At 40.3% G+C, this 13,755-nt stretch overlaps 1 protein-coding gene across 2 annotated transcripts; it reads left to right on the top strand.

Moving 5' to 3' along the window:
- The first annotated feature begins 4,606 nt into the window (after positions 1-4,606).
- Positions 4,607-11,253, top strand: tmem160 (transmembrane protein 160). 2 transcript variants are annotated; one of them, XM_088346116.1, is made up of 5 exons: positions 4,607-4,934; positions 5,021-5,045; positions 8,980-9,072; positions 9,208-9,550; positions 9,735-11,253. In XM_088346116.1, the coding sequence occupies exons 1-4, from the start codon at positions 4,719-4,721 to the stop codon at positions 9,534-9,536; spliced, it is 663 nt and encodes a 220-aa protein (XP_088202242.1). In that variant the 5' UTR covers positions 4,607-4,718; the 3' UTR covers positions 9,537-9,550; positions 9,735-11,253. The 2 variants fall into 2 exon arrangements, with proteins under 2 accessions (XP_088202242.1, XP_088202241.1); XM_088346115.1 differs by having other exon boundaries at positions 4,608-4,934; positions 9,208-11,253.
- The last annotated feature ends 2,502 nt before the right edge of the window (positions 11,254-13,755 follow it).

The raw sequence follows: 13,755 nt of genomic DNA, 5'->3' as shown, positions 1-13,755 counted from the left end.
AAGATTTAGGCTGTTCACAGTCAGCTGCATCAAAGATTTGGACCAAGCACAAACAGCATGGGAAGGTTGCTAAAGTCAAGTGTACTGATAGGCCAAGGAAGATATTTAGGCTTCTAGACAAACAGCTAAATGCCATATGTCTTGAAAACAGAAAATGCACAACAAGACAATGAAGAGGAATGGGAGGAAGTTGGAGTCAATGTATGTGACAGAACTGTGCAAAATCGCCATAAGGAAATGGGATTTTAATATAGGAAAGCTAAAAGGAAACCACCGTTGGCACTTAAACACAAAAGAACAAGACTGCAATGGGCTAAGGAGAGCCAATCATGGAGTGTGGATGAAATACACAAGTTTATATTGACATTTTGGACAGCTTTGTTATTCAATTAATTGAGAAAATGTTCGGGGATGCTGAACTCATTTTCCAAGATGTCAATGCATCATGCCATAGAACAAAAACTGTGAAAGCAATTCTTGGAGAAAGACACATCCAGTCAATGCTATGGCCTGCAAATAACCCATATCTCAACTCAATTGAAAACCTGCGGTGGAAATTAAAAACAAATCGTCCACAGCAAGGCTCTGACTTGCAAAGATGATCTGGTAACTGCAATCAAAGAGAGTTGGCTCCAGATTGTTGAAGAACACCGTTTGTTACTCATCAAGTCCCTGCCTTAGAGACTGCAAGCTGTCATGAAGGCCAAAGGTGCTGCAACTAAATACTATCCATCCATTATCTGCACCGCTTTTCCTCAGTAGGGTCGCGGGTGTTCTGGAGCCCATCCCAGCTATCTTCAGGCAGTGGGCAGGGGACACCCTGAAATGGTTGCAAGCCAGGGCACACAGAGACAGACAACTCACTCACTCATTCACACCTAGGGACAATTTGGACCAACCAATTAACCTGATATGCGTGTTTTTGGAATGAGGGAGGAAACCGGAGTGCCTGGAGGAAACCCACACAAGCATGGGGAGAACATGCAAAATCCACACAGGAAGATTCGATCTCATGACCTCAAAACGTGCCACACACGCGCTAACCACTGTGCTGCAGTGCTGCCTAATAAATACTATTGTTATGTTTTTGTTGTTATTTCTTTGTCTTTTTTCTCCGATTCCATATTTGTTTCCTCAGAAAGGAGTGATTCCATTTGTATTTCCCTGCACTTGCTCTATAAGAGTAACATTTACTGAAAATTGCAACATTTTTTTTCCAAATTTCTTTTAGTGTTTCTGAATGCCAAAATTTTGCACCTTGGAATGACCTTACGATTTTTTTCTACACAATAAAATGTCTGAGTGAGTGCTCGCCTAATACTTGTGTTTCCTTACTATTTGCTAGGGGTTACTATTTGCTAGGGGTTCCTAAATTGATAATGATAGATGAATGGATTAATGGATAAATGGATGGATGGATGGATGGATGGATGGATGGATGGATGGATGGATGGATGGATGGATGGATGGATGGATGGATGGATGGATGGAAGGATGGATGGATGGAAAAGATAAGAAGGGAAAAGGGTCAGGGAGGCCATGCTCTGTCTTTGCCAAATTAGTCTTTCTGGACCTAGAAACATGATTTTATTCGTTTTAGGTATGAAGTCCAATCAGTGCAAATATTAACTCGTCTCACACATCTATTTAGGAGTTAGTAACAAATTAGATTGAGCAGTATGCTTGTCAAGTACTTTATGAAATGAAACGATCTGCATTTCTATAGCGCTTTTCAAGTCAATGACTTCCCAAAGCGCTTTACAATGTGCCCCACATTTCCCAATAGCGGCCTTGCAGCCATGTAAGGCGCTAACCTGCTTATTGGGGGTATTAGAGGTTCAGTGTCTTACCCAAGGACACTTCGACATGTAACACGGACGAGCCGGGATTCGAACTGGGATCGAGCGCTCTACCTCCTGAGCTACTACCGCCCCATATAAACTTTACTTCAAAAATAATTTGTCCATAATTCTAACAAGAATCTCAATTTCCTGTCTCAAATACCCCAATTTTATGCAATTTTCACAATAAGATTATTTTTAACTTACCTACCCACCTATCCATATATCTGTCCCTCCTTCCATTCATTAATCCATGCATGCCTCCATCCATCCAACCATTTCCCCCCATCCTTCCATAGACCATTTATAGATCTGTCTATGATTGATTGATTATTGCTCCAGCGAAGGTCGGGGGGTCCCGTCCCTGTGCGTTGAGCCGACCAGATGAACCAGGTTTTTCCAATGCTGGCGGTCTTGTGCCAGCTGCTCTGCATCCTCTACAGCAGGGGTGTCAAACTCATTTTAACTCGGGGGCCACACGATAGAACAAACATTCTGTCGGGGGCCGGACTAGTGGATTAAAGAGAAAGAAAAAGAGAGATAAAGAAATAAGAGAAAGAGGGAGGGAAAAGGAGAGAGGGTGGGAAAAGGAAAAAAAAAGAGAGAGAGGGGGAGAGAGCGTGAGAAACAAAAGAGATAAAAAGTCTTGAGAGAGGGGAAAAAGAAAGGGAGAGGAAGAAAGAAATCCAAAGAGAAAATGAAAGACAGAAGGAGAGAAAAGAGAAAAGAAAGTGTGAAGGGTAGGGAGAGAGAAAGAGAAAAGAGAGAAAAGGAAAAAAGGAAGTTAGAGCAAAACAAATTAGAAAGACACTGAGAGAGAAAAAACAAAGAGCAACAAAGGAAGAGAAAAAGAGAGACACAGAGAGTGAAAGAGACAGAGACAGAGAGTGGGAGTAAAGGGGTGGAAAAGAGAGAGAGAGAGAGAGAGAGAGAGAGAGAGAGAGAGAGAGAGAGAGAGAGAGAGAGAGAGAGACAGAAAGAAAGATATACAAGTACGGTGTCTTTGTTCGAGGCACCTGGCTTTGGCAACATCAAGTGGACATATTTCAACCTGCAGTTTGTTTTTATCTTGTGCTTCTCTGAGTGTTGTCTCGCGGGCCGGATTCAATCCCTTAGCAGGCCTGATCTGGCCCGCGGGCCGCCACTTTGACACCTGTGCTCTACAGCAACTCCGTGTTGTTGGAGGTCGCCCGCAACGACGTCGAGCCATCGAGTGCGGGGTTTCCCTCGTGGTCGTCTCCAGCCTGCGGCCTTTGGGTCAAACTGGAGAATGGCTCTTGTCGGATGGTCTGGTGGTAGACGAAGGACATGGCCAAACCAGCAGGTGCGGCGTTGTGCGACCAAGGAAGATGCTCGGGGCTGGCACGTGCGGGCTCTGAGCTCTATATTGGAGACTCACTGGGACCACCTGATGTTCTCGATGGTTCTGAGAACCCTGCTATCAAAACCGTCGATTCTTGTGGCCAGGGATTCGTTCAGGGGCCATGTTTCTGAGCGATAAAGCAGGATAGAGAGTACGGCGAGATCTGTCTATCCATCCATCTATTCATTGATCTGTCATTCCATCCATCCATCCACCCATCCATCCATCCATCCATCCATCCATCCATCCATTTATTCATTCATTCATTCATCCATGCATCTACCCATCCATTCTTCTATTTATGTATCCATAGATGTCTTTTTATCCATACATTCACTGATCTGTCTATCCATCAATCATTCATAGATCTGTCGATCCATCCATCATCCAATTATACATTTCTCCATAGATCTTTCATCCATCCATGCATCCTCTGTCCATTCATCTATCCATCCATCTACATATTTATCTTCCCTTCCATGTATCCATTGTTTTATCTATTCATTCATCCATCATCCATCCATCCATCCATCCGTTTATACATCCATCCATTTCCCCCTATGAACACATGGGTTGCCCGTGGACGGGTTCTGAAAATATCTAACTAGTGATGGGGTTATTGGGATTTTCGATAAATTTTATTTCTGATTAGCAGATAAACCGTCATTGACGTAATCAGCGTCTTTGAATATATAACCACTTCTTTCAATTTTTTTTAAAATCTGCCAAAAATGTTTATATGTAAATCACCCAGTAGGCAGCACAGTGCGGCAGTGGTTAGTGTATGTGTGGCACAGTTCTGAGGTCGTGAGATTGAAGCTCCTGTGTGGAGTTTGTATGTTCTCCCCGTGCTTGCGTGGGTTTCCTCCCGCATTCCCAAAACATGCATGTTAGGTTAATTGGCCGGTCCAAATCGTCTCTAGGTGTGAAAGAGCCAGCAAATTGTCTGTCCCTGTGTGCCCAGCGACTAGCTGGCAACCAGCTCAGGATGTCCCCTGCCCAATGCCCGAAGATAGCTGGGATGGGCTCCAGCACCACTGCGACCCTACTGAGGATACAGATAATGCAGATAATGAATGGATGGATGGAAATCCCTCAGTGCCCTTATACAACAGTTATTTTGGTGATTGACTGAGCCAATTTTAACTTACCTCTCATTATTACTACCTGGTAATAACATAATAGTAATTTAGAAACGAGTATCAAACTGGTGGCCCTTTGTGCTAATCAGAAACAAAAAAAAAATAGCTCTTATTTTCAGAACGGTTGGCGACCCCAATCTAGATGTTCGACTTTCTGGCACCACCGCGTGTTAAATTCTTCGATCTGCATGTTGCTTAATTCGCGCCGTTCTCAATTTTGACCACAAGGGGCGCTGCGTGGATTTAGTTGGGGCGTTGCTTTTGCATTCCTAAATGCTCGTTGACTGCGCTCAGAGTTCAGAGTTCGCGCGGGGCTCATGTTGATAGTCCCCACTCTGTTATCGTTTTCGGCGCCCCTCGACTCGAAATGTAATGGCCTTCCTGCGCTTGTGCATGCGGCGGCAGTTGCCCATAGCTGCGGCACATTTGTCCCGCGTCGTTGCGAGGCTGCAGTGGCCACCTGGCAGCGGGCTGACGGACGGCACGCGGCGGCTACTCACCGACAAGGCGCCGTGGGGGAAGAACCGATTGCCGGAGCTCCCACAGCAGAATTACCAGCTCACAGACCTTGACAAGGCGGACGCTTTGGTGCTCAACTTAAAGGCCGTCTTTTTACCCCCTGTGTTTATTTTGTTGTGATTTAATTCTAAATTTTCTTTCTCCGCCCTTGACAGATGTTGAGGAAGTCTCACGAAACAGGTGTGTTGAAGCAATGTTTACCTTAACTGTGCCATAATATAACGTCAACGATTATGTTTGCAAATTCAGTATACAGGTACAAGGACGTTACAGTAATAACGTTCATTAAACGGGCAACTTCCGCGTTCTGTAGGCTTATATAATCTCTGAACATTAGGTATTACATAAATAACCCTCGAAGAAAAGAACTATAGTATACTATCCTCAAACACTTACCGTAAATCCCGGACTATAGAGCGCACCTGATTATAAGCTGCACCCACCACATTTTAAGAGGAAAACCGATTTTGTACAGACACAAGCTGCACCTGTATATAAGCCGCATGCGCCCACATTTAAAAATGTAACAAACACAAAATTAACCCAAACCCGACTTCAAGTCCTGCATTTGAAACTAAATGTCCTACATTAAAGTCCACAGTCCAAAAATCACAGCCGGCAAAATGAACGGAAACTGATACCGGTACTTAAGGTTTGATGAAGACCTGCAGAGTCCGGGTCCCGTTGAAAGTAATCCAAGGAAAAAAGTGTATATTTCCAAAGGTAAGGGTGGGAAAAATATATCCGATGAACACATTTACTCACGCAACTCCTTTTTCTTTAACCAACTTTTTACCCCCTCTTCTTTCCCTGTCTGCCCCTCACCTTTAGCGGTCCCCACTTAAACTCGGCACCCCGTGTTTGTTCCGCCCCTCCTTTTTCATTCACCCGTGCAAAACATCAGAATAAGTGTCTAAAATAAATACAAATAAATGCATTACAAAAATATACAGTTGCAAATACATATTATACATGGGTTACACATATTTACAAAGAAAGACAGTACACCGAGAGAGTTTTCAAAGCTTTAATAATAATAATATAACTTTCATCCCAAACGGTGCCTGTGACAGGGCAGTTAATGGTAGCAACACTCGAGCGCCGCTGCTGGCCGTTAGAAAAATTACATAAATTGGCCGCATCACTGAATAAGCCGCAGGGTTGAAAGTTAAGGAAAAAAGTAGCAGCTTAAAGTCCGGAATTTACGGTAATTAATTTTGTACAGTAGAATTTGGACTTTGAGTCACACCTGATTAAAAGCCGTACCCAGTACATTTTTAAAGAAAAAATCTTTTCTATATACATAAGCCATGCCTGATTATAAGCCGCAATTGCCCAGATTGAAACATGAGATATTTGCAAAGAAAGACGGTACACAGAAAGAGTTTTTGTAATATGCGGTACTTTCACCCCTTAACGTTCCGCCAATGGGCTGCTGGACTTTTGATGAACATACGTAGCTGTACGGTGTCAGCCACATACCATTAGTAAGCTTAAACTCATAGGATTCAAGTAATGATTTCCATTTCAAAGTATACTCATTAGAGAACATCATCTGAAACAAGATACTTCAAAACTATAAAGCAGACGTTATTCACCATTACATCCCCTGGTCAACTTACTTCAATGTCCACGAAAAGGGCTTCGTTACATAAAGGACACTTTATACAATCCAACCGTGTACAGATGCTCCCCTTCTTATGAACGAGATACGTTCCGGGCAATCGTTCGTAAGTTGAATTTGTTCGTAAGTTGCTTCAGTGCTATATTTTTTATGGAATGTGTATTTAAGGTTTATCTAAATATGTATAAGGTTTATATACAGTACGTATGTTTAAGGCTTGCATAAGTAACCTGTATTGTTTTGTTCTGAAAAATAAACATTTAATACAATTAGATGCTGTATAAAGATAAATAATGTGAAGTTTACCTTACTTTTGGAAGATGGGCTTCAAGAGTCAGGCTACTTCCTCCTTTGTGGTAAAAAATTACCGAAAAATAGTGATCCAACCATTTTCTCAACCGCATCAAGCTTCCTTATTCCACTTTCATTTAAAATGAAACGGCTCGCCTCTTCTTTACACTTTACACAAACCATATTGAATGGATGCACAAGGTATTAAAAAAATGTCAAACTTCGTAGCGCGGCGGAGATACTGTACAGTATGTTTACACACAAACTGGGACTGCAACAGGAAGAATAGCCAGATTTCTTCTTCGGGGTGGATTCTGGGTGAGCTCTCACAGCGCCACATGCAGGTAGCGGCGGAAAGAAGCACTACAGTACGGTCCTGTACTCGAAAAAGGTGAACAATACATAATCTAACTTACAGCAATGTCCAGATATTTTTCGACATCCCGAAAAAAAGTTCATATGTACCGTTGTTTGTAACTCAAATGTTCGTAAGTAGGAGAGCGTCTGTAAAATATTCACTCCAAACCACACGATCATAGGAATCTGCCATAAACATTTCTGCTTCGTCTGACGTTGCTTCTAGTTATCCGTACGTTTCTCCACATTTCCGTTTACAAATAAACCGTCTCGTAAAAATTATTCCCAATATGGTAGTTGGCTTTCCCCTTTCGACTGACACCTTTTTCACGATGAGGGTCTGTTCATGCAAGTTTCTTTTCACTATAACCTCCACTGCTTGGGTGCTCCTAGTGGCCATTGGAAAAAATGCAAAAATTAGTCACATCATTGCGATACACGCAAGGTTGGAATCGTGTAAAAGAAAGTTGCGGTTTATAGTCAGATATTTACAACAAACAGCTCAGGACAGCTTTGAATTAGCCCTGCAGTGGGACCTTTAAAAAAAGACAGCATAAAACTTGCTGCTATTTGTTCTTGCTGTGGTTTTCTATTCGTGCCTTATTACTGCATGCTTGCACGCGAGGATGAGGAAGTAATTTAATTTGTGCTGTATGTTGTGCATATAGTATATTTTACAATAAAGTTGATTTTTGCAAGCTCAACTGAAATTTGCCTTTTGGAAAATAAGGGAACGTATTAGCACAACTTGTTACATTTTCTCCATGTTTCATCAGGTAAATTAAACTATTCCAATGGGAATGAAAGAGAAGCTATACCTGAAATTTGTGTTGATAAACGTCTTTTAAAAGACATTGAGAGGTTTAGCACAGCTTGCTACATTTTTCTGTGTTTCATGACTTTAACTATACGTTCTCAGGTGGGCCGGATCAGTTAAAGAATGTACAGTTAAGTCAATATGAATAGCTTACTGTAGTTTTTTCACTATACTCTTCTATCATTCAGCCTACTTTATTGGCCTATCCTACATATTATAATCATGGATGACAAAGGATTTTTTTCTCAGCATAACACATTTATTCACAAGCAATAGGAAATAAATTATTTTCAGGTTTGGCATCGAATGCGTAACTGGTTTCTTTTAGCAGTACAGTGAATGAAGTTTTACACCCGAACCAACTCACCTCGCTATACAAACTAAGTTGGAACTAAGAAAAAAAAATATTTTTTTGCCTTAATTGTCATAATGGTTTGAAATGAATACAAAATAAAAGTTTTAGCTGTGCATGGGAAATAGGATTAGACAACATGAGCTCAAACTACTATGCTGGGCCTACTAAAGCTGAGAATATATCCTTACTGCACTCTAGCACCCGGATGAAGCATTGGGTTTGTATTTATTTTAAATAGCATAACTTTTGATAGAAATTACCTGCAGGCTTGCTTATTTTTTGCCATTCTCAGAAATGTATGGTAGAACGATAAAATCATCCAACTGGTCTGGCCCGCGAGCTGTGGGTTTCACATGCCTGGTTTAGGGTATCAGTCACTTTTTGCATTAGAAAGGAATTTGATGTACCCATGTTATCTGTATGTGGTATCAGTATCAATAATTACTGAAGATTTGGGTATTGTTTGGAAGAAAAATGTAGTGAATATTCTTCCATAGCACAATGTAAAGTTCTGCAATCCATAGCACGATGCTTTGATTACAAAAGCTAAAATAGATTCATCATCAGACAAACCTTTTTTCTATTTCTTACCAAGTTCTAAAAATGGCCTGATTGCGCATTCACTCTTTTTAAGACTAAGTGGTTAAAACTTCCTTTGACTCTCTGGCAGGTTTTCTGTCGTGGTTCCGAAACGGTTTGCTTGCAACTGGAATCGGAGTCATCGCCTTCGTGCAGAGTGAAGTGGGGCGAGAGGCGGCATACGGTAACAAAGAAAAGCAACCGTAGGATAAGCTCCACATGGGAAATTTTACCAGGACAAAAGCGTTCCATTTAATCTCTCAAGTGATCACACATCGATAAAGACGTATGTAATAATTAAATTTCTGTTTCCCTGTAGCCTTTTTCATCCTGGGCGGCGCCTGCGTGGCTTTCGGTGGCGCCTCCTACATAGGCAGCCTGTTGACCCTACGTCGGCTGATGCTACTGTCCGTGCCCGCCTTACTGATGCAAGGGGCCGTGGTGGGCAGCGTGGGTCTCTTCTGGCTTTGCGCCGTATCGCTTTATATCGGCCGCCTGGAAGTGGAGATCATCCACGACGATGATGATGACGGTGATGAGTGCCAGGAGTGCCGCGAAAGGCGTGAGAACAGAGGTTATGGGGGCTCACCACGTGACAAGAGGCAGATCGATGCCGACGACGGGGACAGCAAAGGGCCCGAAAAGTAGACGTAGTCCGCTTTGTAAGTGTGGGTGCGTGCGTGTGTGTGTTTGAATGCAGGCCGTGCTAAATGTGGGATTTAAAAGGGCCAAAGCCAAAATATGGATTCTAATACAAGACCTCTTTTATACTGGTTGACTTACAAATACTGGATGTCCCAAATATTTTCAAAACTGATAACTCAATTATTTATTCTTTCTTTACAGACCGAACTCATTGAACAGAGTGTTGAGAGACAGATTTGTCTTTGAAGAAAAGATATTTACTGTAAAGTGCTACTGGAAATATGAAAACGCAGTACAAGTACAAGAGTCTTTAACAAAGAACCACCTACACAAGTCACCATTACTCAAATTGGAGATAAGTTTGAAGCTGACGGAACTGTTGAAGAATCCTCCAGAAGACCACATACCTCGACAAGCCCCATTAAAGAAAAGATGACTGGAAATCTTTCAATGAAGTCCAAGAAAGTGTTTATGGCAAGCTCGTCATGAGGCATTTCAAAATCATCCGTCCATCGCATCATGAAATGTCAAGATCATTTAGTCCATGCTTTAATCCTGCCACACTTTCTTCACTTCTTTGAAATGTTTCCAGTAATACTTAATGTTCATATAGGTGCTTGAAATCTATGCTCACATTTTAAAGTTGTGTTTTCAAGGTCAGGAAAGGGAGTCCCTGAAAAACACATGCAATATACCGTAAATTAAAATATTTACAAATAAGCAAAATATTAAAAAAAATAGCTTTTTAAACAGTGAACAGACATAAAGTCGAACAACAACGCAATATCCCTGACAATGCAAAACAATAAAATATAAATTAGAAAATATGATCTCTTTAGTGCAATAAATACATTGTAAGATGCAAAAAAGACGATTTATAATTCTATTTAAAACAATTTCAACACAGATCTTCAGACACTTTTGGAAAAACAGCCCAAAAAAAGGAAGTTAAAATAAATATAACAAAAGGCAAAAGATCAGTAGTCTCTAAAATTGAAAGATTGGATCCACTGTGTTTTGTAACAATCAATATCATTAATATTAGTCAAAATTTGGCTCATTTTTCTGCTTTTTATACATATAGTACTTTCTTTTTTCTTGTCTTCTGTACTGAATTCCATTATTACCCAACAGCTATAGGGCCATTTTTGTGTTTGTAAACAAGTGTGACGTAGCCAAGTTGCATGTGCATTTTTGAAGCAGCATGACGCAATTCGTGTCACTTTTTAGCAGCCCATTGACACCAAAGATAGTAGATTATAGATAGGAACCTCTAAAAATAGCACAAAGTGTGTGCTAGTAGCAAGATAGCGGCTTTACTTAAGTCATCAGAGCCAACAAAAAAAAGTTATTCTGATCAGCTCTGGATTTCTTCCTTTGAAGGTACTTGACATATTGGCCATGAAAGTGCTTGAATTTGGCCATGACAAATTTGTGTAAGAACCCTAAATATTTCTTCTTCTGTGGGTCTTTTTGATGTATGTGGTCCTCTAGACGCTTCTTTTTGACGTCCTGAACAGCTCCATCAGCTTCAAACTTATTTCTAATTTGAGTGAAGGTAACTTTGTTTTGGCCCCTCCTAAATTCTCTTTTCACTTCCAATTTGTTTTCATACTTCTAGTAGTATTTTGAAATCTATTTCCCCTCTTCACAGTCAAGTCTGGCTGCCATCACTCAATTTAATGGATTAAGTCTATAATAAAAACATATAATAGACTTGTCGGCTGTTAAAATGTGTTTACATTTTTTTTGGGGTACCCTTTATCCTGCCTCTTAAGTACAGTTTCAACATCGATTCGGTGCAAATCACAGGTTATCTGCAGAGGGGCGGGGGAAATTGTACGAGAAGGACTTAGCTGAATTATACACGTTTTCGAAAATGTTTGATAATGGAAAGTTATATGGTTTCTGTAGGACAAACATTTTTAGTTTTCCAGTTAATGTAATATTACATATGTTCCAATGTGGCTCTTTTTGGGGGTTGCTAGTAAAATCAAGCTGTAGTATTTGAGAGCTTTCCACTGGTTACCAATCAAAAATAGTGAGCGCAAGGATTACCAATCTAAACAATTCTCCATTATGACCTTATAGGAGGTATCTTCACCAATCTGAACATATCTGATGTACTCCATTGTGTGTTGCCTGTCGTTCAACACATACTGTATACGATGAAAAATTTGATTTTTCTGCTGCATTTACACCTTTTTTTATGTCTCTTTTGGAAATAATGCTGCAGTGAGTCTGCTTAGTTGCGCCAACTAAGTGTAGATGAGGCTATTAATGCACATTAAATCTTAAAGCTGTAGTAATCATTTTTTACAGATGTTGAGTTAAAAAATTTATTTTTATCTTTTCCCTAACAAAACAAAAAATCATGGTTGTATTGCCATGCAGGTTATGTCACATTTATAGTTTCGTAATCATTATAGACTCTTGCTTACGTTATATATTTTTTGTTTTATTTGATTTTCCTAGAATGCATTTACTTTTATCTACTGTTTTCTGTGCAGTTCAGCCTAACATTGTCCAGTTATTGCATTATTGTTTACCAGCCTGTACCTTTTTTTTTTTTTTTTTTTTTTTTTTTTTTTTTTTTTTTAAAGTTTGCTAGTGAATGAGTTTTTCGGGTAGGGTTTTGAGAGGAATAAAAGAAAAAACGTGATTCTACAAAGGCTTAGACAAGATTAACAGCAGTGTGAGCATTTGATTTCCAAACCTTGGCACTTTGTTCATCCATTGTCAGGCCACAACTCAGTTTTTACAGTTTTACAGATCGGAAAGGAAATATGACACTTTCTAAACTGGAGAAAGTAACCTATGATCTTCTTTTAGCAATAGATCCCGGCGTCGCATGTGACAACTGGGGTTTGTTTTTATTTATTATTACCGGTAGTTTGCGTGCACTTTATTATCAGTGTACATGCCGTACAGTGAAATAAAACACATGAAACGGGCTAAAGTGTCTGTTTTCTTGGTGGTAAATTTCAAAGGGAATCATAAATTCATGAAGAAAAGAAATGTTTTAAATGAGGAGCTTAGTTAGTCACCAACATGGTGCCTGCAGGGAATATTAGTAAAATTGACATCATCTGTCAATAGCCAATATACTGGTGCATATATAGTTTTGGATGATTGCAGTTTTCTGTTTTTTTCATTTTTGAAGTCGCTGTTTCTTTAATTAACGTTCCTGATCATAAGGCGCACCTAAAAAAATCCCTAATTGGCTAGAAATTCGAACGTGCGCCTTATAACCTGGCGCTCCTTATATAGCGCAAAATATAGTTTATAAGATTGAAAATGCATTCTCAAGGTGTGCGTTACTATGTGAGGTTTAACGGTGTACTACTATATTAGTGCAATGGTTGATCAATCTAAAAATATTCAGGTGGTGAGAGCGGCAATACTTAACTAATAAGCCAACAATGACACAGATGACATATGAAAAGGCATTCGGTTTGATCCCAATATCTTACGAACTTCACTCACGGTGCCAGAAAGGAATGTCAGGGATTGGAGAAAACAATATTTGGCCTGAGAGATATATCCATCCATTATGTGCAACACTTATTCTCAGTAGGGTCGGAGGTCTGCTGAAGTCCATCTCAGCAGTCCTTGGACAGTGGGCAGGGGACACTGAGAACTGGTTGCCAGAAAATCACAAGGGACACAGAGAGGAACAACTCACTCGCACATTCGCACATAGGGACAATTTGGACCGGCCAATTAACCTGAGATGCATGTTTTTGGAATCTGGGAGGAAACCGGAGTGCCTGTTGTAAACCCACGCAACCACGGGGAGAACATGCAAACTCCGCACAGGAAGGCTGGTAGCTGGATTTGATCCCATGACCTCAGAACTGTGCTGTGGACGTCCTAACCTTTTAGCCGCCGTGCCATCCCTAAAAGATCCTAATTGACACAAAGTCTGATTCATTATCAAATAGTGTTGTTTCATCATGCTTTTTAAAAAATGTATCGTCTGATCAATCATTGCACATATTGTCTATTTGTATTAAATATGCAAAATGTTGTACACATTAGTTCTTAGTGTAGTTTTAATTCTTTGTGTTTTTAGCTTTAATTTCATGCGCCTTATAGCCAGGTGCGCCTTATGCATGATAAATATATGGAGGGTGCATGTTATAATCCGTTCTACCTTATAGTGTGGAATTTACAGTAGTAAATATGATGCTACATTTGACACACATCTCCTTGAAGATAA

The sequence above is a fragment of the Urocampus carinirostris genome, chromosome 10, assembly GCF_059441175.1.
Source record: "Urocampus carinirostris isolate Australia breed hairy pipefish chromosome 10, RoL_Ucar_1.0, whole genome shotgun sequence".
Taxonomy (NCBI): domain Eukaryota; kingdom Metazoa; phylum Chordata; class Actinopteri; order Syngnathiformes; family Syngnathidae; genus Urocampus; species Urocampus carinirostris.
Note: the sequence above shows the minus strand (reverse complement) of the source record. Positions and strands in the feature narration are given on the sequence as shown.

What these genes read in the sequence shown, in the direction of transcription:
- tmem160 (XM_088346116.1), top strand. Translation starts at nt 4,719, where the DNA reads ATGGCCTTCCTGCGCTTGTGCATGCGGCGGCAGTTGCCCATAGCTGCG. An exon ending in TTGACAAGGCGGACGCTTTG is followed by an intron (nt 4,935 to 5,020) that starts GTGCTCAACTTA and finishes CGCCCTTGACAG; the next exon opens with ATGTTGAGGAAGTCTCACGA. An exon ending in GAGGAAGTCTCACGAAACAG is followed by an intron (nt 5,046 to 8,979) that starts GTGTGTTGAAGC and finishes ACTCTCTGGCAG; the next exon opens with GTTTTCTGTCGTGGTTCCGA.